Here is a 22,341-nt window from a genome sequence, read left to right on the forward strand (position 1 = left end):
ACTTCCAAGCCATCGCAAACCGCAGGCATACCTTTTCACACTATTGTGTGGATGACTACAAAAGATGACTGTCAAAGTTTTCATGTACGAGGGACAAGCGAATGATTTATGAACAATGTAAAACATAATCGATCGAAAATGTGATAGAGAAAGTCTTTTGGGCAGGCAAAGGTGTGTCTGTCCGACGGTAGTGGTGTTGGTTGCTTGCCACCCTATTTTTCCCCCACTTCCTCTCACCTTTTTATCATACACCCGTAATATTACCTTTAGCTTTTTGCCCACCGATCCCTCGCTGAGCTGTGGTGCACAGAGACTTGATCGGGGATCATCCTCTTCAATGTGGTTGTACTGGGGTCAGACCCATCGTTAGGCTCCCGGCCGTTACGTGGGTTTTGTTACTAGTTGAGAGTGTGAAAGCTAAGCTACGACGGCGGAATTATGTCATCACCGATCTGACAAAACTGACCCAGACCCGACTCAATGAATGATACCTCCAACTTCGGTCTGCAACCCGTGAGCTTGAGATAATCTATCTTGATCAACCAACTACCAAGCTTACCCCCATTTTTTACTCATTCCTGGATCAGAATTCTGTACAGAAAGCTCGTGCTCACCCCATCGTTGGGCTTCTGTGTCGTTCCCTTCAACACACCTTACTTTTAAGCTCTTTCTTTGATTCGATTCTGGAGCTCTCGGTTTCCGTCACCTCACCTACTAGCGGACCACTACTACTGGCATATGAGACGAACCCACAGCAACTTGCGGTTTAGGCATCGAGTCTTCCAGTTGAGGATCTAACCGCGATCTCCATGTGCAAGGTGCGACCATTCTGCATTTTTCTATGCTTCTCGAATCCAAGCTGTCGAATAGATCTCGGGCTAACTATCTTGAATCCCTAGAATCCGAACGCATCTGAACCATCCCCATTCTCATCATCCTCCACAACAAGATAAATCTTGACACAACATTCAGCGATGGACCACGCAAGCTCCGGGCCCATCCTGACATCTGAAAACTTTCATCACACACATGAACCGCCTCGAGCCACCTCTACAGGAGGTGAATCGGCGGTCATGAACGGAGACAGTGAACCCAAGGCGCGCGTGCGCCCACGCACATACCCTTACTTCAAATATTTACCATACACGCTCGAGGATGAGCCCGAGCGAGACAAGAACTTCTGCGAGATACTACGACAACTTTACATCGCAGTGGAAGCTGGAGACTTCAGTCCCGGCGCGGTGCACTGGACTAGAGAGCTGAGAGGGTGGCTATCACTGAAATTCGATCCGACTCGGACGCAACGTGTCAACCTCGTCAAACTGTACTATGAGCTCTCACTCGCCCCCGGCATCGACCCCAATGTTGCGGAACGATTCGCGAGCATGTTCATGCTGCTCACCAAGTAGGCACCCTCCCTAGATCTCCCGCTCCTCGTGGCTAATCAAATTCGCAGGCGTAAGCATTATCTCAGGCCCGTCAAGGACTTGACGTTGGATTGGAAACCTCTGTATAGAGAGCTGAAATCGTTTGTTTTGCCGACCGAGTCGGGCTTGGTGCATTCCTCGAATCTCAAACGGAACATCAAGACCCTAACCAAGCTCTGTGCTTTCGTTCAACTGTACATCGATCCATGTGAGCTGCCAGCGATGCTCGAAGAGTTTCTTCCGCACTATACCACGTCTTTTTCAGAAGGTGCTTTCGTTGTCGTCGGCTTAATCAACCTGATGCTGCCTACGTCCCCCCCACCCGAGTCAAGAGAGGATTTGCTACCGCAGCACTACATGCCGACTTACTTCCATCTCTGGTCGTTAGTCAGTCGATCGAAGACATTCGATATCACTTTCTTGGATTACCTGTCTCGGCTTGCCCGAGATACCCTGCCTGCCAGTCATGTACCGTTTTCGGAGTATGGTATCTTCACTTCAGAACAGTCCTCGCTCATTTTCACCGCTATTTTGCGATTGCTAGAAATCCCTGTCGGGCAGTCCACCTCCCCCTACAGCGCTCTGGTCGATATTTCGTCCGGGTTGGGCATCATGCTTGATCGGGACACACGGAAACATCCGGTCGCACACCACATTGCCCGGTGGATTGTGATGTCGCTGTCGCCGGCATGTCTTGACGCACCGGAGTCGATCCTCACTCAGCTTGAAGGACTGATTCAGGCAGTAGAGACTTTCTTCCATCCATCGAACTCGGGCGGTTGGACGAAGACTCTGTCGCAGTTGGTTTATTACTTGGCAGATTTCTTCGTAATGCGGTGGAACCGCGAGCAAAGTGGGGAGATGGAAGTTCCAGCAGAGCGCAGATTGACCGAGCCCCTCAAACGCCGCTTCGTGCTGTGCCTGCGCGACGTGATTTTCATGGGAATCTACGCCAAGAGTGGCACGGCCATGAGCTTTTCGTTGTCGACCCTGCAGAATCTGGCCTTCCTGGAACCACACCTCATCCTTCCCGGAGCTCTGCAGCGCATATACCCGTCATTGCAAGGACTCGTCGAAGTTCATCGAACCACCTCTTCTCTTCGTGCTCTTCAAGTGCTGTCACGGATTATCTCCCGGACCAAGGGATACCGCTGTCACATGACAACTCTTTTAGGGCTTGCGTTACCAGGCATCGACGCCAATGACCTGGAGAAGTCCCTACATTCCTTGTCATTCATCCAGGCCGCTTGCTACAATATTCCCATGGCCGACCTGACAAAGGGGAGGGAGGATGTAAACTGTAACATGCTCGCAATGCAATGGATCACCGGCGAGATGGAGCGCATGGAAGAAGAGGGCGTGGATATCCAGCTGAACTATGATACTGAGCTTGACGATGAGACCGAAGAGATGATTCTTCGCTCCTCGACGTGCGGCTTTGGAGACTTCATTGTGTCATTCTTAGGTCGTGTCTTTACGCTACTTGAGAACCTGCCAGACGTCAGTAGAGTGCGGAACGGATCTCCTGAAGAGAACATTGTGAACACCCTGCCGGCTACTTTCATGCCACTGCTGTCATCGCTTTCCCCCGAGTACTATGATATCGCTTTGTCAAAGGTTGTCGATTTCGTCTCCAACCACGTGATTCATCAGGCTCGAGACGCAATGGCCTTCATCTGTAACTCAGTCTGCAAGGTGAACCCCTCAAAGGCCTTGAAACGCTTTATTCCAGTCTTGACCCAGGCTATTCGCACTGAGATTGACGACAATGGCGCGGGTTCCACGAGAACGACAGGAACGGATGTCCTACCCCGAGACCGTGGTCTAGTGTGGAACGTCAGCATGCTGAGCATGTGCGTGGTTCATGTCGGAGATGCCGTCTTGGCTCACAAGCAAGAGCTCTTCGATATAGCCGTCTATATGCAGCAGAAATGTCGGGGCATCCCTACAGTACATATCTCCAACTTCATACACCACCTGCTTCTCAACCTCACGGGTACATATACATCGGATTACTCGTTGTACGAGCCCGAGGTTGTCGCCGAAGGCATCCAGCCCGAACACTGGAGCTATCAACAAGATCCTTGTAAATTGAGTGTAAAATGGCACGTGCCGAAACGCGAGGAACTTGAATTCGCCGTGGAACTCTTCCAGAACCAGGCAGAGTCTGCCTTAAAGCAGCTAAAAGCACTGACGAATGAAACATCCAGTGTGAAACGCGATGGAAGCGGTAAAGACTGGTCGGACGAGGTGACCCGGAATTTGGTCCTGCTACGTCTTATCCTTTCTGGTATCTCTGTGCTGTTCGACCCCAACGCTGCATCGACAACCAGCTCCAGTGGGCTTGTCGACGGTTCGACTGATGTGCAGATGGTGGACTCAAAAGATGCCCCGCGCGATGATGAGGATCCCGATGCAGCACTCGATAGCTCCGACGATTCCGCCGTCAGAGATACTTTCACCTACCCTACTGGCTACCCTTTGGCTGAGAACGATAAGCTATATACATCCATCCACGACATTAGGGAACGGGCAGGATGGGTCTTGCACGATGTGCACAGATTCCTGTCTGACAAGCAGGAGGACGATGTGCCCTGCTTTGCAGCTCTCTATTCAGCATATCGCTCTTGGTTTGTTGATGTCGGGATCGAGCGTTCCGCCCACGTTCTGGACAGAGTCACTCGACTCCTTGCAGCGGATATTCATCCTTACAAGATGAGTGGTCTTCGGAAAGAGTATCCTCGTCCACTACTCGTGCGCAGAGCGAATGTCTATCACTTGCAACGACTTCGGCATAACGCAGCTCCTCGCCGTCGCTCCAAACTTGATGAGGTTTTGCTTCTTGATATTGCCGAGTCCTGCGTCTCTCTTTATACCGAAACTCGCCGCAACGCTCAGAGCGCTGGAGAGTCGGCTCTCAAGGCTGTCTGGGGTTCTCGTCTGCTGGTCATCCCTCCTCTGTTGAAAGCTCTTCAGAAGGGTATCAGGGAAAACGATCATGCTCGAATCAAAGGTGCCCTGTTCTCTTTGTTGTTAGGGAGTGTTGCCAAGACAGTTGGGCGCCACTGGAAGTACGCCCCTGTCCTCATTCGTACCTTCATTGACGCTAGCGCTGTCGACAAACCATCTGTGCAAAGAATCTGCTCGAGTGCCGTCTATCAGATTATGGAATACGGGCGCGCCATGGAAAGGATGGCAGTCCTCGATCGAGACATCATCGAAGCGATTGCTCCACGTCAAGACGTCCAGGATGAGATCTCGAACAAGCGTGATGCCATCAACAAGAAACGTGTTCTCATTGAAAAGAAAAAGGCAGACTTGGCGGAGGACTTGGTGAATCTTGCAAGGGTATCCCACTGGAAAGTGGCCAGTCGAGCAGCCACGATCGTGATCACTATGGGCCTCAGATTCGACTACATCGCAAGCGAGAATCTAGTTGAACTCGTGACCCACGGCTCAATCGATGACCACCCTGGACTGCGAGGCATGTACTCGCAAGCACTTATCGCACTATTCACAATGATAGATGTCCGAGCGATTTGTAGTCACGATTACAAGAACTACATTTTGGGTCACCAGCATTTCCCCTCCAAACTCAAGGTAGCGACCAAGCGTTACGACGAAGGCTGGACAAAGGAATACTTGGCTAGCTTCGCTCATCCAGAGGCGGAGTACTACGTCGATCACGATTTCCCTGGCTGGCTTGTCTGGTCAGACAGCATGCCGGCTTACAAGTCGAACGTAAAACGCGATATCGAATACGATGAGGTGGAATGGAAAGTTCGAGCGCACATGGGCAAACTGTTTGACAGGGCATGGTTTTCCAAGTTCTTCATGTACTTGAAGCAGGAACCACGGGACCCTTCGGCCGATAAATTCCGCATGCCCTGCGCAATGATGCTTCTCTACGCCTTTGAATTGATGCTTCGTGATGAGCTTACAGCAGCTACGTTCAAGGACATCCAAGAAGAAATTGAAACTGTCTTTGAAGACGGGAGTGACAAACACCAACATCGCGCCACTGCAGAAATTCTTGGGGCTCTGGTGAGCTCCGTGGCCGACACCAGCGTGGAGAAGCGGACAATGGTCTGGGAATATGCCTTCCCGATTGTCCAGAAGATCTTCACTGATGGGTTGACACCCGAGAACTCCGGTTACTGGACGACATTCTTGCATATGATCCTCCAATGCCGGGACCCACGCAGAGCTTGGCCTTTGGTCGACTGGCTTGCGAGTTTCCGGTTAGATATGGGCACCAACGCAGCGTTCAAGGAAAGTTCGAAAATCAATCTCCTGCATCAATCCATCATCGATGCAGGCTGGCATTTCCAGATGGAGAAGCCAATTGTCGAGGATTTCCTTGGGCATCTCGATCACCCGTACAAGGGGGTTCGTGAAGCCATGGGACAAACCCTAGCAACTATCTTCCGTACCAGGTATCATGAGTCTTATGCTGATTTGAAGCGTCTCCTGGAGGCACAGAAGTCAGCATCTTCTGTCGGGACCTATCCTTATCGCCCTACTGAAGACTTCAACAAGATGATTCATGAAGTCTTCAACCGCATCGAAACATGGCGGCAAGCCCGCACACCCGGTCAACAAACGCCTTCTTCGTACACCTCCGGATGCAAGACAGTTCTGCTATGGCTGGATTCCACCCTTTCGTCCCATGAATGTACGCAGTTGGTGTCGTTCTTCCCTGATTTGTTCACGGGACAGCTTCTGCATATGATGGATGTCAAGGAAGACCCCGAGCTCCAGTCTCTGGCTTACCACGTCTTCCGTCATCTGCCAAACATTCCATATCCTGCCGAGCACAATTCCGAGTTCATCAAGACACTCATTCACATCGGGCAAACCTCTCCGTCTTGGCACCAACGCCTGCGTGTCATGATCAATATTCAGATTATCTACTTCCGTCGTCTGTTCTTGCTGTCTGCGGGTGATCGTGATAAGCTCTTTGAGTGCGTGGCTAGCATGCTGGAAGACCCACAGCATGAGGTAAGGGTGGGTGCGTCTGCCACTTTGTCTGGCATGATTCGCTGTTCTCCTATTTCACTTCGTGAAGAGATGGTCGCTCGACTGAAGAAGCGATTCACGAAGGTCCTGGTGGACAATCCTCTTCCGAAAAAACCCAAAGTGCTTCGCTCGGGCATCTCCACGCCAGTCTCCTCCGGAGTTGGTACTCCAACCCCGGAACACACTCGGCTCATCATTTCCAGACACGGTGCAGTTCTAGGTCTTGGGGCGCTCATTCAAGCGTTCCCCTACAACAGTCCACCTCCGAGATGGATGCCAGATGCTCTGACCACGCTAAGCGTCCGAGCTGCAAGTGACCCTGGCATCGTCGGATCCAGTGTCAAATCGATCATTAGCGAATTCAAGAAGACTAGACAGGATACATGGCACATCGATGCCAAGGTAAGCTGCCATCATGCCGTTTCTTTATGGTCCCCTGACTTACATCTGTGTACTAGGCTTTCACACCGGACCAACTAGAGGACCTCTCTGGGGTGCTTTGGAAGAGTTACTTTGCATGATTCCTCTGTCTTACACGGAGTGAACGAACGAATGTATGACAAATTGGTAGTTTTATTCAACTGCGTCAACTTTAGGGTCTGTTTAGGGGACCTAATAGTAGATATTAAACTCTATTCGGAGTTTCTACGGGCATTAAAATAGGATGCATAATCAGTAATCCGTGGTTCGTAGTTCAGCTATAAGTTATCAGTGACTCCCCCGAGAGTTGCAGAACATGAAGATCATTAGTCATATATTAGTCAGCTGCCCGAGCCGTCTAGATCATGTGACCTCAAGCAGCCACGCGGCTCTCCGTACCGGGCTTGATATGGAGTGCATCATCGAGTCTGTTCACAACCCAGGCGTCGGGGCTCTTTCCATTAGCTCAAAGCCGTTTCCCTTTTAACACGAAAGCTTCTATCGTTAAATCTTCATATATCATTCTCTGACATCGGCGCCACTGCGCACCTGAGGTTTTGCTGTGGATAGACACTGCTGCAGGCAGCCTTCCCCGTCACCATGGCTCCAAGGGACACCTTCTTCCGCTCGTCGGATATGAGCTTGACCCAGCTCTACATCGCCAATGAAATCGGTCGAGAAGTTGTCAGTGCTCTTGGAGAACTCGGTCAAGTCGAGTTCAGAGATGTTAGTGATAGTCTTATCTTCCACCTTCTCACAATGTCACTGACTGACCTTCCGCTTCGACTAGCTTAACCCCGACACCAATGCCTTCCAGCGTACCTTCACCAAGGAAATCCGCCGGCTGGACAATGTGGAAAGACAGCTGCGTACGTGATAAACTCCATGCGTAAAGACGGAAGCTGAGGTAGATACGCTAACATGTCCATTTCGCCAGGCTATTTCCATGGTCAGATGGACAAGGCGAGCATTCCCATGAGGTCCTCTTCTGAATTCTCGGATACTCTGGCAGCGCCTCTCGCCTCGGAGATCGACGAACTGGCGGAACGCAGCGAAAGCCTCGAACAGCGGATCGCCTCTTTGAACGATAGCTACGAGACCCTGAAGAAGCGTGAGGTGGAACTCACTGAGTGGCGTTGGGTTTTGAGGGAGGCCGGTGGTTTCTTCGATCGCGCCCACAGCCATACCGAAGAGATCCGACAATCCTTCGACAACGATGAGGCACCACTGCTCCGGGATGTCGAACACCAAGGCACCAACGGGGATGCGCAAGGTCAGCAGCAGTCCTTCCTGGAGATGAACATCGGCTTCGTGGCAGGTGTGATTCCCCGGGATCGAATTGGGGCCTTCGAGCGTATTCTATGGCGTACGCTGCGTGGTAACCTCTACATGAACCAGTCTGAGATCCCTGAGGCAATCATCGATCCTTCGACCAACGAGGAGTCTCACAAGAACGTCTTCGTCATTTTCGCCCATGGAAAGAGCATCATCGCCAAGATCAGAAAGATCTCGGAGTCTCTCGGCGCGTCGCTGTACAATGTCGATGAGAATAGTGAGCTCCGACGCGACCAGATCCATGAGGTTAACACTCGTTTGAGCGATGTCGGGAACGTTCTCCGCAACACCAAGAACACGCTCGACGCGGAGCTTACGCAGATTGCTCGCTCGCTAGCAGCTTGGATGATCATTGTCAAGAAGGAGAAGGCGGTTTACGATACGCTCAACAAGTTTTCTTATGATCAAGCTCGGAAGACTCTCATCGCCGAGGCTTGGTGTCCGACCAACTCGCTGGCCCTGATCAAGTCGACCTTGCAAGACGTCAACGACCGTGCTGGACTGAGCGTGCCCACTATTGTCAACCAGATCCGGACCAACAAGACGCCTCCCACCTACGTGCGAACCAACAAGTTTACAGAGGCTTTCCAGACCATTGTTAATGCTTACGGCATTCCCAAGTACTCCGAGGCCAACCCCGGTCTCTACACTGTCGTCACGTTCCCTTTCCTGTTCGCTGTCATGTTTGGTGACTTTGGCCATGGTACCTTGATGTTTTTGGCGGCCTCTGCCATGATCTTCTGGGAACGCAAGTTGCAGAAGACCAAGCTGGACGAATTAACGTACATGGCATTCTATGGTCGTTACATCATGTTGATGATGGGTATTTTCTCTATGTACACGGGTTTGATCTACAATGATATCTTCTCCAAGTCATTCACTATCTTCTCCAGTGCTTGGAAATGGCCTGAGGATATTCAGCAAGGACAGACCGTGAACGCAGCGCTGAAAGGAAGCTATCGCTATCCCTTTGGACTTGACTGGAATTGGCACGGAGCGGAGAACTCTTTGCTGTTTACCAACAGTTTGAAGATGAAGATGAGTATCGTTCTCGGTTGGGCTCATGTAGGTTCCTATGCTTTTTCTCAGTGCTGTGGCGTTGGTTGTACTAACTCTCAGTAGATGACTTACGCCCTGTGCCTGCAATATGTCAATGCCCGTCATTTCAAGTCCAGGGTTGATGTTATTGGTAACTTCATTCCGGGAATGATTTTCTTTCAGTCTATCTTCGGATATCTCGTCCTTACTATTCTCTACAAGTGGTCTGTGGACTGGAACGCTCGCGGACAGTCTCCCCCGGGTCTCTTGAACATGCTCATTTTCATGTTCCTCAGCCCTGGGACAGTTGAGGAGCAATTGTACCCTGGACAATCCGGAGTCCAAGTCGTCCTCCTGCTTCTCGCAGTGGTTCAAGTGCCAGTCATGCTCTTTTTCAAGCCGTTCTACCTCCGTTGGGAGCATAACCGTGCTCGTGCGCTCGGATACCGGGGTCTCGGCGAACAGTCTCGTGTCAGCGCACTGGAAGATGACGGTGACCTGGACGGCCGCGCCTCTGGTGGCCGCGACAGCCTGGCTAGCGACGGCGAGGGGGTGGCACTGATTGCGCAAGACCTCGGCGACGAGGAGCACGAGGAGTTCGACTTCTCTGAGATCATGATCCACCAGGTTATCCACACGATCGAGTTTTGTCTGAACTGTATCTCCCACACCGCCTCGTACCTGCGTCTGTGGGCGCTCTCCCTGGCTCACCAGCAACTCTCCATCGTTCTGTGGGACATGACCATCGGCGGCGCGTTCAAGCAGGAGTCTGGCACTATCCGCGTCATCATGATCGTGGTCACCTTCTATCTGTGGTTTACCTTGACGATTGCCATTCTGTGTGTGATGGAAGGCACCAGTGCCATGCTTCACTCGCTCCGTCTGCACTGGGTTGAAGCTATGAGCAAGCACTTCATGGGCGAGGGCCTGCCCTTCAGCCCGTTCAGCTTCAAGACCCTCCTCGAGGAGGATCCGGTGGATTAGTTTTCTTGACTGGGGGGGGTATGGTTGTCTGTCGATTACAGATTGTACATTCTTTTTCTATTGTTTTTATGTGTCTGTATTCGTCCGCTTTGCCTAGCATCTTGGATTAGACAACTAGCGAATTCGAAATCATACTAGAGCCGGTCCTGTTGCAATCAGATCGTAGGGGAGGCTACTATCACCGGTGGTTCCAGAATACTGTGTGTGTGTGTACTTTCATCAACTCCTGCAGTATGTGAGTGTGACTGCGGATTTTTGGGGTAAGTCATGAGTGGGGACAGATGACATCATGTTCCTCAATTGCGCTGATCAATCCCCTCTTTATTTCTTCAGTATGAACTCATTTCAGAAATTGTACCAGGGTTTGTGGCAAGATAAACGGGGTGTTTGTCGGCGAGAGGGAGGCATCGGTTGTGTCACCCCTCCAGGGATTGAGGTTTTTTGTTCAATGCGATTCTAGAAGGGAAGGTTTGCCTTCTAGTGATTACTACGCACCCTGTACCTACTGTAGTGTGTACCCCCCAAGACTATTAATGCGGTGAGTCATTGGTGGAAATATATAATAGCGGGACAACGGGAAATTGTGTTACTAAGTATTACCATCATCGCCGCGGTTCATACCCCAAGTGTTTCTACTTGTTTAATATCTAAAAAGGAACACTACAAGAATCATCTGATTCATTTTGAAATGTTTTTTATTGTTTTTTTTTAAGGGGGTTTGTGTTTGGAGTGTATCGATTAAGTACAACGTAACTCGTAACATGGCATGGGGAGAAGAAGAAGAGAGACAAAACTGATCAGCCCCGGTGACATGGTGAACCCCCCTCACTTGGTTTATTCAGTTCGTTCTTGTGATTGGAGGATAATTTTTTCAATTCTTGTTGTGCTGGTTGTAGGTGTCGATGATCTTCTGGACCTCGTCCTTGGAGCCGAGGAAGACTCCGCTGCGGTCGTGGATGTGCTCGGGGACGACCTCGAGGAGGCGCTCCATGCGGGAGTTGACGGCGAGGCCGCCGGCGTTCTCGAAGAGCATGGCCATGGGGGCGCACTCGTAGAGGATGCGGAGCTTGCCCTTGGGGCTCTTCTTGTCGGCGGGGTAGGCGAAGACGCCGCCGTAGAGGAGGGTGCGGTAGGCGTCGGCGACCATGGAGCCGATGTAGCGGGCGCTGTAGGGTTTCTGACCCTCGCCGGGGAACTTGAGGCTGTGGAAGTAGGCGTTGCACCAGTCGTCCCAGTACATGCTGTTGCCCTCGTTGACCGAGTAGATGGCGCGCTTGGCGGGCAGCTGCATGTTGGGGTGGGTGAGGATGAACTCGCCCAGGGAGTTCTCCATGGTGAAGCCGTTGACGCTGCCGTTGCGCATCGTGATGACCAGCTGCGCCGACGCGCCATACATGGTGAAGCCCGAGGCCACCATCTCCGTGCCCGCGCGCAGGAGGTCCTTGGCGCTGACCTGCTTGCCCGCCCCCAGCACCTCGTCGGGGAGACGGAAGATGCCGAAGATCGTGCCGACCGAGACGCCTGCGTCTAGGTTGGAGGATCCGTCGATCGGGTCGCACACCACCGCGTAGCGCGCGTCCGGGTGCTCGTCGAACACAATCGTCTCCTCCTCTTCCTCGGACACCAGGATCCGGCACTTGCCGGATCCCTTCATCGCCGCGATGAAAATGTCATTGCCGATGACGTCAAGCTTCTTCTGATCGTCGCCCGTCGTGTTGGACGACCCCGCCAGCCCCGTGAGGTTGATCAGCGAGGCGCGACGGATGTAGTAGGCAATGGACTTGAAGGCGAATTGCAGGGCGTGGCAGAGAAGCCTGAATTCAGCGGGTTTTAGTGTATGGGTTAGTCTTGCATGGTTTGGGGGGTGGTTTTATTTGGGCACAGGGTCGAGGGGGGGAGGTTGGAAAGAGGGGCAAAAACCACTCACGTGAAGTCACCGGTGGCTTCGGCTACCTTGGCCTGCTCTTCAGTGAGCCAGCGGGTGAGAGTGACAATGTCGGTGTTGATATTCTCCTGTCCAACAGGAGGAGCACTACCGCCAGAAGCCATGATGTGTGTGTGTGTGTGTGTGATTGTTTTGTGGGATGGTAGGTGTGGGATTGAGAGAGAGGGAGGAGAGCTGCGCAAGTATACAACACTTCCAATTCCGGCGAAGGCGGGGGAAGTGGGAGTGAAATTGGAGTTTGGTTTTAAGTAAACTGCAACCTCGGTTCAACGGAGAAAGCAGGAAGATGGCGGGGAGATAGTCGTGAAGAGTAGGACTCGAGGATTATAGTGGGTGGGAGGGGTCTGGCCGGAGGAGGGGGGGCACTTAGTCGTAGGAGGGATAGATAGATGTAAATATAACTAATTGTTTAGGAAGAACAGATAGGAAGGAAAAGAATTGACCGGACTTTATAAAAGGAGCAATCTTTTGCCGGGTAACGTCACTCGATGGAGCACCGAGTATGAGAGAAACAGGATGCGATGCAATTGACGCATAATCGTCATAGTTTCCCTTCTTCGACTTTTCTTCGTCGTCGTCTTCTTCTTCTTCTCCGCTTTCGGTCGTAGCCCGATTTTCCCCTTCAGTTTCAACCTCTTCTCCGGCTGCCCCGATGAACGCGCCGACTTTCCCCGCCTTACCGGGACACACTATAAGCCTACTCCGTAAAAGGTCCAGACTCAAGCCTATTATTGACTGTGAGCGGTGAGTACAGTAGGGATCCTCGAGTCTCAAGGCATCAATATCAATGCCATTGGACATATGGAGAAAACACCTGAAGCTTGACAAGGTCAATCATCCCAGGGGCAGGCCAACTCATCATCATCATCATCATCATCATCATCATCACCACCATAATCAATCAGGTTACCGATTGACATGATGACTTCCGAGAAACAGCTTCGAGTGAGACTAGTGAGATCCAGCAATCTGACTACTCAGAAAACAACATCAATAGTGTGAGGCTCTTGAGGAGGTCAGCAGACATGCGGAGATTGATCGACCGCGGCCATCAGTTCCGAAGTACGGAGCAAAGTCGAGGTCAGCTTCTGGCCTCTCGGCTATCCTTCCAATCCATCTCAGGACTTGGAAGTCTGACCGCTTGGTCTCTCCGCTTTTCAGATCAAACCGAAAGGGCTGGCAGAAAACACCCAGCTTACCTAAGTTGTAGTCTAACTGTTTGCAGGCTAGCCCCTCGGTAAAAGTTGGCTCCGAGCAGAAGAGCTTTAAAAATGTTCGAAACGCTTTTTCTTTTTAGCTTTTTCCCACACAAACAACATTCTCTGTTGCAATGTCTGTCTGCCTATTATGTCGTGGCTTCAGATATAACAAAGCTTGTAGAACGCAAGAGACTCTCTTGCTTTGCTCAATGACCATGCGCTTCGGAACTGACTGCACTGTTCGCTGAACAGGACTCGTTTTGGTAAGTGTTGCTCAGCCATCCAACCACCTTTCCCCCAAACTGCCGTCATCCTTCTATGATGATACCTACAACCACATTTCAAACTAGAGTCTTTGACCCATCCGGGGAATGAAAACTCACTTGTTTGCACGTCAGTCTGATGCTTTCGCGAAGGACTCGACTTTGTTGTTCTCTTTACACTGAAGTCACTGGCACGGTGCTAACCAGCCAACAGTAGACTTACCACTCTAGCTTCCCTTCGACATGCCACGCCCGAAGTAACTGCACTAATGGTACGTGGATTCACCTGTTTCTCGCGCTGCTTTCTATTTTCATTCACATGATGCTTCAAACGTTTATATACGCTGGAAATTACCGACTGAGGCCTTCGGGTCCTGGACGATATCAAATGGCTATTTCTGATTCGATTTTCATTATTTTCAATTGTTAAATCTGGACGAGACTGTCGACATTCGCTAACAGCTCAAAAGATTTGCCACAGATATTCAGATCTGCAGAATCGCTTCCATGCATAGCCGGAGAGGGTAAGCATTTCACTTTTCCTTCACTGTTCACACGCGACTTTCGAAGATGAAACGGCACTGGGCTCCGACGGCGTTAAGACATAGCGTCCGGTCCTGATGGATATGCCTTTTTTGCGGCAGGCCTAGAAAACCTCGCCCACTGAGATACTCTCTCCAAGCATACTGGATCTCATCATTGATGCATGGCCTGAGGCTGATCGTCATGAAAGTATTCTCAGGCTGCGCAAAGTAATAGTAATACATGCTCTCAATACCCTGAAGGTAAATACTCTCCGTTCTCTCCAACTCCCATCATAACATGATGATTCCCTTAGATGACGAGTCTTATTGGAGTTATCCATGCAGACAACATCTTTTTTTATAACCATTCATGCATTTCTGACATGCTTGTTACGAGAAGTCGTGCGCATTAGACTCTTGATGGACTTGACTGACTCGTGATTGATAGATGGACTGTCACATATTATGTGCCTTGGCTAGTCCTGACTGGGAGAAAGAGGTCTAAGTATGTCACTGACTCTCTCCTTTGCCTGGATTCCTTGCATGATGATACGACATAAATAAAAAGACAAGCATATGTCCAAGCCTGCTTTGCTGGCCGAGACGACACCTGTCATGACTGACTCGTCACCATGCTTCCTCACAATTTCATTCACGTGCCAGTCTCAGTACTAATCCGCTGAGCAGGGCTTGGATCTCTCGATGAGAGATTGTACCTTGGAACCTTGGGTTGAAGCTCGACTTGGCTTGGGTCTTGGCCCAGATTGAGCTTCAACCTTCACAAAAGCAATGTAAGTTGCCTTGATATCTTTTCTTTATCCCTTTTCCAATGATGATTTATTTCTTTTTTATCACGACGGTCAACATAAAGAAATACCTTGATGACCACCGCCTGTGACAGGGCATTGATCTGAAATGGAAAAGACTAGTGTCTCTTATTGCATCTTCGCACAAGCAGCATGGCTAGATGGCTAATATAGCTGCAGTGATCTCTAGGACCAAAATTAGTTGGGGCAAAACCGGCCTTGAACTCGCATAGTAGCTGCGCAAGATGGAAAGGATACCCCAGTGTCAGAATTCTTTAGAGTGCATTAGACAAAGCTTATGACGAAGATTAAAATAGAAACTTTTCTTGACAATTTTTCTGTATCAGCCCTAGCTTACTGCCCCTGTAGCGCCTTAGGTCGGACGCCGAGTTGGAGTGGACCAGCGAAAAGACCCTGGGCACTCAATCTCCGCCTCTTGAGTGGTTGCGAAGCAGCCAGGGTTAAGCGCCGGTGCTCGCGCCGGCTGTGATTCAACCCGCTTCATCTGCATCTCTCGTCACATTCATGCTTGTCCCTGCACTCAACCCGGCCGATGCGTCTCCTGATGTTCTATTTTTGTCGTTTATCTCATCTTCTCAGCCTTTCCCCTCCTTTATTCAGTGGACCCTCATCTACAATGGCTGTCGAAGAGCTGGACCGCTCGACGAATCCCGGCACCGGGGCTTGCCGTTGGGCTGGAGGGGTATCGCAAAGGATAGAGTCTCCTGCGACTCTCAAGCCCTTTGACTTTCTCTCCACCACCTATCGTATTGTCTGGTCGGCTCGCCTCCTTCGTGTCTACGCCTGTCCGTAATCTTGTTCCGGCAAGCAACTTTCAGCCATGGCTATCGTGCTCTGGATCGGTTGCGAGTATGAATAGGTGTGCTTGGCTTCTCCTACTTTCCTCCCTCACCACCACCCAGCGATTTCATCCCCTTTAGCTGTCTCCCGCTGCGAGGGTCCGAGGGTTGCTGATCACAGCCTTCTCATTAGTTGGCAGTCTTCAAGCAATGCTGGCGACGAGCTGTCGTCTGGTGTACAACCTCTCAGCAGCTGGCCGAGTCCCTATTCCAGCGCCAGCCACCAAGTTTCACCCCGTCGTCGCGAGCATGCCGTGCAGCCTCCTCCTCTGACAACCGCCTTCAGTAGTAGTCAATTCCAAGGCCTTGGACTTGGTTTAGGGGCAGGATACTCTCCTACGCCTCTTTCTACGACGTCTCTCTCGAGCCCGTTCACACACGGCCAGTCTCCTGTCGTAGCGTCTCCGGGAGGAGTCGCCATTGGATCTTCCCCCATGTCGTCCCGACAATACAACGTTCCTTATAATCCTCAAGATTGGGGACCGGTGGGACATACTGCAATCAATACAGGCCAACAGACCTATCCCCAAACGAACAACATGCTGAGGATTGTACCCCAACCACGTCCATTGGGTTCTCACTCAGGTCTGGTCCCCATTCTATATTCTCTGACCCATCTCAATCTTGTAGATATAGAGTGCTGCGAGCCTTCAGAGTCCACAGTCGAGAAAAGGTCTAACGTGTTTGCTGTAGATGTATCGTTGTCGCCTCCACCTCCTCCGTACTCGCCCCCTAGTCAGCAACACCAGCATCAACCCAGAGATAATGTTAGTCATGATCCTTCCTCCGTGAGATCAAGCTCCCCGAGTACCACGTCCTCCTACACAGGAGCAATGCGTCCGAGTACGGATCAAGCTCCGGAGTATCAACAGCGTCGTCTTCCGAGGGCACGTCCGATGTCCATGTTCGTGGGGAATGAGCAGGGCCGGAACAGACGAGTCTCACTGCCTCCCCCACCCCCGCTACCGCAAAGCCTCTCAGGATCTCGATCCTCTTCTCGTAACAGAGGAGAGCCTTATCGCGACCAAGCGGCCGCACCATTAGGCTCGAGACCATATATTGTGGTCTCGCCGGAGGCTATGCGAGCAGCGCAGTCTAACAACGGCAGCCACTTGTCGGGCTCTGACAGCATGGATGACGCGGGCCGTCCACCCGCTTCGCGAAGAGCTGTCTCGGCCGGACCCGTGGTCAACAGTGCGAGCTCATCCCGGGCTCATAGTCAAACCCGAAGTCAGTCACCACTATCGCAAGGCTGGGAGCCAGGAATGCCCCTTCCTCCACCTCCCCCGGGCCCTCCGCCGAGCACAAGGTCACAAAGTGTGAATGGTTTGTCCGATGCATCGTCTGTACGCAGCCACAAGGTTCCTGCTAGAACTGGGAAAGCACGCGCACCTCCGGCGCTGGGAACTACGCTTGATAGCATACCACCAACACCTGCTGGCTGGGTGGACGAAACCATCTCGGTGCTCAGACCCAAGAACGAGAAGATGCCCTTGAGCATAGATACTACAAATAAAGCGTCCGGAAGTAGTTCCACGCCACACGATACTTCGCAAACATCCCAGAGTTCCGTCAGTGGTGGTCTTTTCCGAAGCCCAGCCATCAAAGACCCGAACGCGAAGGGCATTCGTGAGAGACGGATAGAACGGCGAAACCGGCAAAGTCAAGTGCTGGACGACCTCAGTGCCGTGTCCATGAGCAGTAATCCGTGGGCGGAAGCACTGGACAAGATCAAACCCTCCAACTTGGTCTTAGAAGACACGAGTGGGGACACGGAGAAGACGCCACACCAAGCCTCGGCCAAGGTCACCCCGCGAAGTACGCGCAGCGTTGGCTCTGAAATGCAGCAGCAAATTCCCGCAAGATCCAGAGCGTCTTCAGGAGGCCTGTTTTCGAATCGCTCCCCGTTCTCCACCCCTAAAGCCGAGCCGAGCCCGCTAGAGGCACCAGCTGCATATGCACCAACTCCGCCATTCTCACCAGGGACGGAAAGATCGAAACGAGCCTCGCCGGCTTTACCCTCAAAAGCCCTCCCGACGCCACCACTTCAACCGAAGCAGGAAAGATCGCCCTCCCAGTCGTCGAGAGTCGAAGACGAAAGGCCCATATCACACATTTTGCACCTGCCAAATGACAGTGTTCCAACGGTATCGCCGCTAGCCCCGCGCCGCCTCTCAGCTCAGCAAGGGCCCTCGTTAGACTCTGTCGTTAAGCGTGATGATGAATTTATCCGGAACGCTTCGCAAAGGCATCAGATCTTCATCGAGAAAGAGGCTGATGCTGTTGACGAGAAGGAAGCACTGGAATTGTTCACCGAGTTCATCATTGCGGAATCTCGGATCCGACGGGAGAAATATGCTAAGATCTGGGATACCGGGTCATTTGACAGGGACGAGGTGGTCCGGCAACTGTTCGAGTTGCCACCGAAAACACCACAAATTACTCAGATGACTCCTATGAGTGTTCCCGTTATGCCTCCGAAAAGGGCATCAACCGGAGCATTACCCAAACCTAAGCTAGACATTCCTCAATCGCGGCCCGAATCTGCGTGGTGGAACAACTACCAGCCGTGCCTCTCACCGATTGCAAGTCTTGGTCTCAGCAACGACGAAATGAGCTCTAGAGGACGTGCTCCCAGTCGCTGGTGGGAATCGAAGACTGGCTCTAGTAGTGAAGGAGGCGAGAGAAGAGTTCAACGATCGAAGAGGGAGAGCAAGTACATGGGTCTGCCACGGGAGGCCCTCCTGGAAGAAAGCCAGAGTTTATCTGGAAGTGGCATTGGTGGCGACCAAGACTCAACCGGCCAGCGCATGGCATACGGCCCAGATGAATACCCTCCCGAGAAGGTGGGTTGGCACGAGGAGCCGGATATGCCCGTCCACCTGACCAGTAAAGGTCCCAGTCATCTCGGGTGGTATGAGGCGAGATCGACGATGGATGTTTCACGGCTGATCACCCTACCGCCACCTTACCCCCGACACTATCCTGCGGTCAACAATAGCCATCCCGAACTCGTTACATATCGGACGTTGGTTCGATCCATCACCGATCTATCCGAGATCAAAGCTACTCGGCAACGCCATGAAACAGACATGGGTGTCCTGTTCCAGAAGCACCTAACACGGGTCAAGGAAGGTCGTCGACAATTCAAGGCCAACATTCAGAGCCAAATCCAGGAAGGTAGTATCACGTTCGCGGAGGCCGCAGAAGCCGAAGCAGCATTAATCGTGGAGGAGAACACCCTGGAAAGAGAGTTGATGCAAAGACAGTTGGATAACTTTCAAGAAACGGTTTTTAGGCCGATGCGCACGATACTGAGAGATCGGATTGAACGAGCGACATCTTGCATTGATGAACTGCAGAGCAAGCTATTTGACGACGCACGGTGTGGGACGCCTGACCAAACGCAGGAGGAAGGGGATGAGAAACCGGAACTCCTGGAGAAACTCACTCAACTCAAGTGGCTCTTCGAGGCCAGAGAAAATTTACATCGTGAAGTCTTTGAGCTGATCAGTGATCGGGATGAAAAGTACAAGGCTGTGGTACTGCTGCCATACAAGCAGGCAGGGAACGATGACAAGGTCCTTGAAACCAGCGAGTTCTTTTTGAAGGATGCAATGGATCGGCGAGTCAATCACGAGTCCGATGCCTTGGCTCGTCTCGAGTCATTTTTGGATGTGATTGAGGAGAATGTGGCCCGCGGGGTGGAGATCCAACTGTCTGCTTTCTGGGATATTGCCCCGCCTCTCCTCGCCTTGGTGCAGCAGATCCCCGAGAATCTCCGTGGCTTCTTGGTCCAGATCCCAGTCCACGAGTACGACGAGAACCCCAGTTACCACCAACATCCGCTACAATATCTATACACACTGGTCTCGCATGCGGAGAAATCTAGCTACCAGTATATCGAGTCTCAGATCAACCTGTTCTGCTTGCTGCATGAGGTCAAGTCGGCAGTGATGAAGGCGAACTGCAGTCTTGTGGAAGCGGAGCGTATCTGCCAGGGAGAGGCAGAGAGCAAGGTCCTGCAAGAGCTGCAAGCGTCGAGAGCAGACGAGGAACGCACATTGACCGGCGACCTCCAAGACAAGGTGGCTACGGTAGAAGGCCAGTGGGCTGAAGCGCTTGGGAGCCAGATTCAAGGGTTACGGGAGCGGGTCAAAGAGCAACTCATGGCAGAGAATGGATGGGATGAAATCGAACAGTTGGAGCAGGCGTAAGGAAGTCAACATGGAGTTAACAGGGAAAGGCTGGGTCAAAATTGCTCTCGTACTGTTTGGTGATGATGATGATGATGTTGTTGTTGCTTTGCTTTTCTATCAAGATACCCACATTCGTTTGTTTTGACATTGAACTGAATTGCCCCACCAGACCGCCCCAGTCACGTGGTATCGACTAACTCCGGATGCCTTGAAATTAAATCTTCTAGAGCTTTCCTTTCGAATCTTCACAACCCACCAAAACGTAGAATTTAACACTCCCGGGTCCCCCGCCAACCTTTTCCCCCTACGGTACCTCGACTTCTATTTTACTTCCCAACGCCTTCAGTGGACTTGATTGATCTGTCATCTCTGCAGCGTCTTGATTGTGGACGTCGTCTTCTTTGAACTGTGAGTCGCACTGGAATTTCTCTTCATTCTCCCTATTACCCCTCCCTCTTCCTCACCCCCTGGCCATTGGCCATCTGAGTGAGGGACGACGGCCTTTACATGATGAGACATCATAGCTGGCACCAGTCAGACGGGGATATTTACTCTATCCTCCATGCTGATTAGCTTGCGATCCGGGAAACGCTATCTGGATCCTGACAATTCCTTTACATACTTGATGCATGGCGCCATTGTTCACTTTGGTCGAGAATTTATGCTAATCATTGTGTGTAATCTCTCAGAACCTAGCCTCTTTCCATCTCCCGTGGGAAAGCACTCACGCAATTTTTAAAGACTCGCTAAATTTCCCACACTAGCGAAGTTGCCCCGCAATAGAAACAGCTTCTCTTTGCACCCTCCAGTCATTAGACACAATTCATAATTAAAATAAAACAATCAACATGGTTCTGCACAACCCCAACAACTGGCACTGGGTGAACAAGGACGCCTCGGGCTGGGCCAAAGACTACCTTAAGGAGAAGCTCGTTGTCATCTCCGCAGAGGACAATGGCGCCTCCGCCAAAATTTCCAACCTGCTGTCGATGGATGGCGATGTAGACGTCAGTCAGAGAAAGGGCAAGGTCATCACTTTGTTCGACGTCAAAGTACAGCTGGAGTATGAAGGTTCGTAAATGTCAAGAGTGCTTTCCTTCCGAGGCGCGACTAAGACCTTTTGACAGGTAAGACCAAGGACGAGGAGTCCGTTAGCGGTACTATCACCATTCCTGAGGTAGCCCACGATACCGAGGAAGATGAGTACGTCGTATGTTCCCTGCAAGCCGCCCCCATAGCCATGCTGATGGGGATGACTGACCGTCTGGGCTACTCAGTTTGAAATCGAGAACTACTCCGATTCCCCCTCCAAGCAGGCTGTGAAGGAGATTGTCCGCTCCAAGCTTGTCCCCCAGCTCCGGCAGGAATTGGCCAAGTTTGGCCCGGCTCTGATCAGCGAGCACGGCAAGGACCTCCAGCATGCCCCTGGTGTCGACCCTTCCCTCGGCTTTCCTGCCCCCAAGTCATACCCTCAGACCAAGAAGGAGACTGCCGCCCCCGCCACCACTACCACCACCACCACCAGCAACAAGGTCTCCGTCAATACGACCACCGTGACTGCTTCGGATGAGTTCCGCACCACCGCCGAGGAACTGTACAACACCTTCACAGACCCTCAACGCATTGCCGCCTTCACCCGCGGCGCTCCCCGTCAGTTCGAGGGCGCCCACGTCGGCGGCAAATTTGCCATCTTTGACGGCAATGTCAGCGGCGAGTACGTCAAGCTCGAGCCCACCGAGATCACGCAGAAGTGGCGCCTGGCCCAATGGCCCGAGGGTCACTTCAGTACTCTTGACATCAAGCTCGACCAGAACGACGTCGACGGTGTGACCCAGATGCGCGTGACCTGGACCGGTGTTCCCGTCGGCCAGGAGGACGTCACCAAGCAGAACTGGGACATGTACTACGTCCGCAGCATCAAGCAGACTTTCGGGTATGTTTCCATCTGTTATTCCTCCCAATGCTCCCCAATGTTCTTCCTTACAGGTCCTGTATAAACCAGGTCCTCCCCCGCGGCCTCCTCTTTTGGTAAACAGCTACTGATCGCCTTGGTTGTTTTGTTGCTTGGTATAGGTTTGGCACTATTCTCTGAGCGGATTCCTGAGTGTCTGAGGACTTTATCTTTTTCTTGCATCTGAGACACCATAACCGGGTAGAGCGAGGACGATCTAGAGTCATCAAGCAGTCCATATCAACGCGTCGTCGAGTTATTGTGTTTGAGCGGACTGCTGGTTTGAGGCGTTTGGGGAATTCCAGGGCATGAAGGCAGGCATTCTGCCCTGCTGTACCGTCACCATACCTTTGAATGATATATACACCCGC

The 22,341-nt window shown here is 51.8% G+C and overlaps 5 protein-coding genes across 5 annotated transcripts; 4 read left to right on the forward strand and 1 right to left on the reverse strand.

The window, feature by feature from the left end:
- The first annotated feature begins 940 nt into the window (after positions 1-940).
- BP01DRAFT_356777 (proteasome activator BLM10) lies at positions 941-7,082 on the forward strand. Its single transcript, XM_025575033.1, has 3 exons — positions 941-1,405; positions 1,457-6,848; positions 6,905-7,082. The coding sequence occupies exons 1-3, from the start codon at positions 975-977 to the stop codon at positions 6,965-6,967; spliced, it is 5,886 nt and encodes a 1,961-aa protein (XP_025431276.1). The 5' UTR covers positions 941-974; the 3' UTR covers positions 6,968-7,082.
- A 216-nt stretch (positions 7,083-7,298) lies between these two features.
- On the forward strand, positions 7,299-10,364 carry BP01DRAFT_356778 (H(+)-transporting V0 sector ATPase subunit a). Its single transcript, XM_025575034.1, has 4 exons — positions 7,299-7,592; positions 7,657-7,735; positions 7,804-9,266; positions 9,324-10,364. The coding sequence occupies exons 1-4, from the start codon at positions 7,467-7,469 to the stop codon at positions 10,221-10,223; spliced, it is 2,568 nt and encodes an 855-aa protein (XP_025431277.1). The 5' UTR covers positions 7,299-7,466; the 3' UTR covers positions 10,224-10,364.
- A 539-nt stretch (positions 10,365-10,903) lies between these two features.
- fbp1 (fructose 1,6-bisphosphate 1-phosphatase) lies at positions 10,904-12,272 on the reverse strand (the record flags this gene model as incomplete). The annotated part of the gene is made up of 2 exons (XM_025572661.1): positions 10,904-12,037; positions 12,151-12,272. The coding sequence occupies 2 exons, from the start codon at positions 12,270-12,272 to the stop codon at positions 11,095-11,097; spliced, it is 1,065 nt and encodes a 354-aa protein (XP_025431278.1). The 3' UTR covers positions 10,904-11,094.
- A 3,445-nt stretch (positions 12,273-15,717) lies between these two features.
- Positions 15,718-20,229, forward strand: BP01DRAFT_356782 (uncharacterized protein). Its single transcript, XM_025575035.1, has 3 exons — positions 15,718-15,840; positions 15,954-16,405; positions 16,514-20,229. The coding sequence occupies exons 1-3, from the start codon at positions 15,833-15,835 to the stop codon at positions 20,035-20,037; spliced, it is 3,984 nt and encodes a 1,327-aa protein (XP_025431279.1). The 5' UTR covers positions 15,718-15,832; the 3' UTR covers positions 20,038-20,229.
- A 638-nt stretch (positions 20,230-20,867) lies between these two features.
- Positions 20,868-22,016, forward strand: BP01DRAFT_382740 (AHA1 family protein; the record flags this gene model as incomplete). Its single annotated transcript, XM_025577388.1, has 3 exons — positions 20,868-21,090; positions 21,147-21,229; positions 21,297-22,016. 3 exons carry the CDS (start codon positions 20,868-20,870, stop codon positions 22,014-22,016), a joined length of 1,026 nt encoding a protein of 341 aa, XP_025431280.1.
- Positions 22,017-22,341: the final 325 nt, after the last annotated feature.

This window comes from Aspergillus saccharolyticus, assembly GCF_003184585.1.
Source record: "Aspergillus saccharolyticus JOP 1030-1 unplaced genomic scaffold BP01scaffold_15, whole genome shotgun sequence".
Classification (NCBI taxonomy): Eukaryota; Fungi; Ascomycota; class Eurotiomycetes; order Eurotiales; family Aspergillaceae; genus Aspergillus; species Aspergillus saccharolyticus.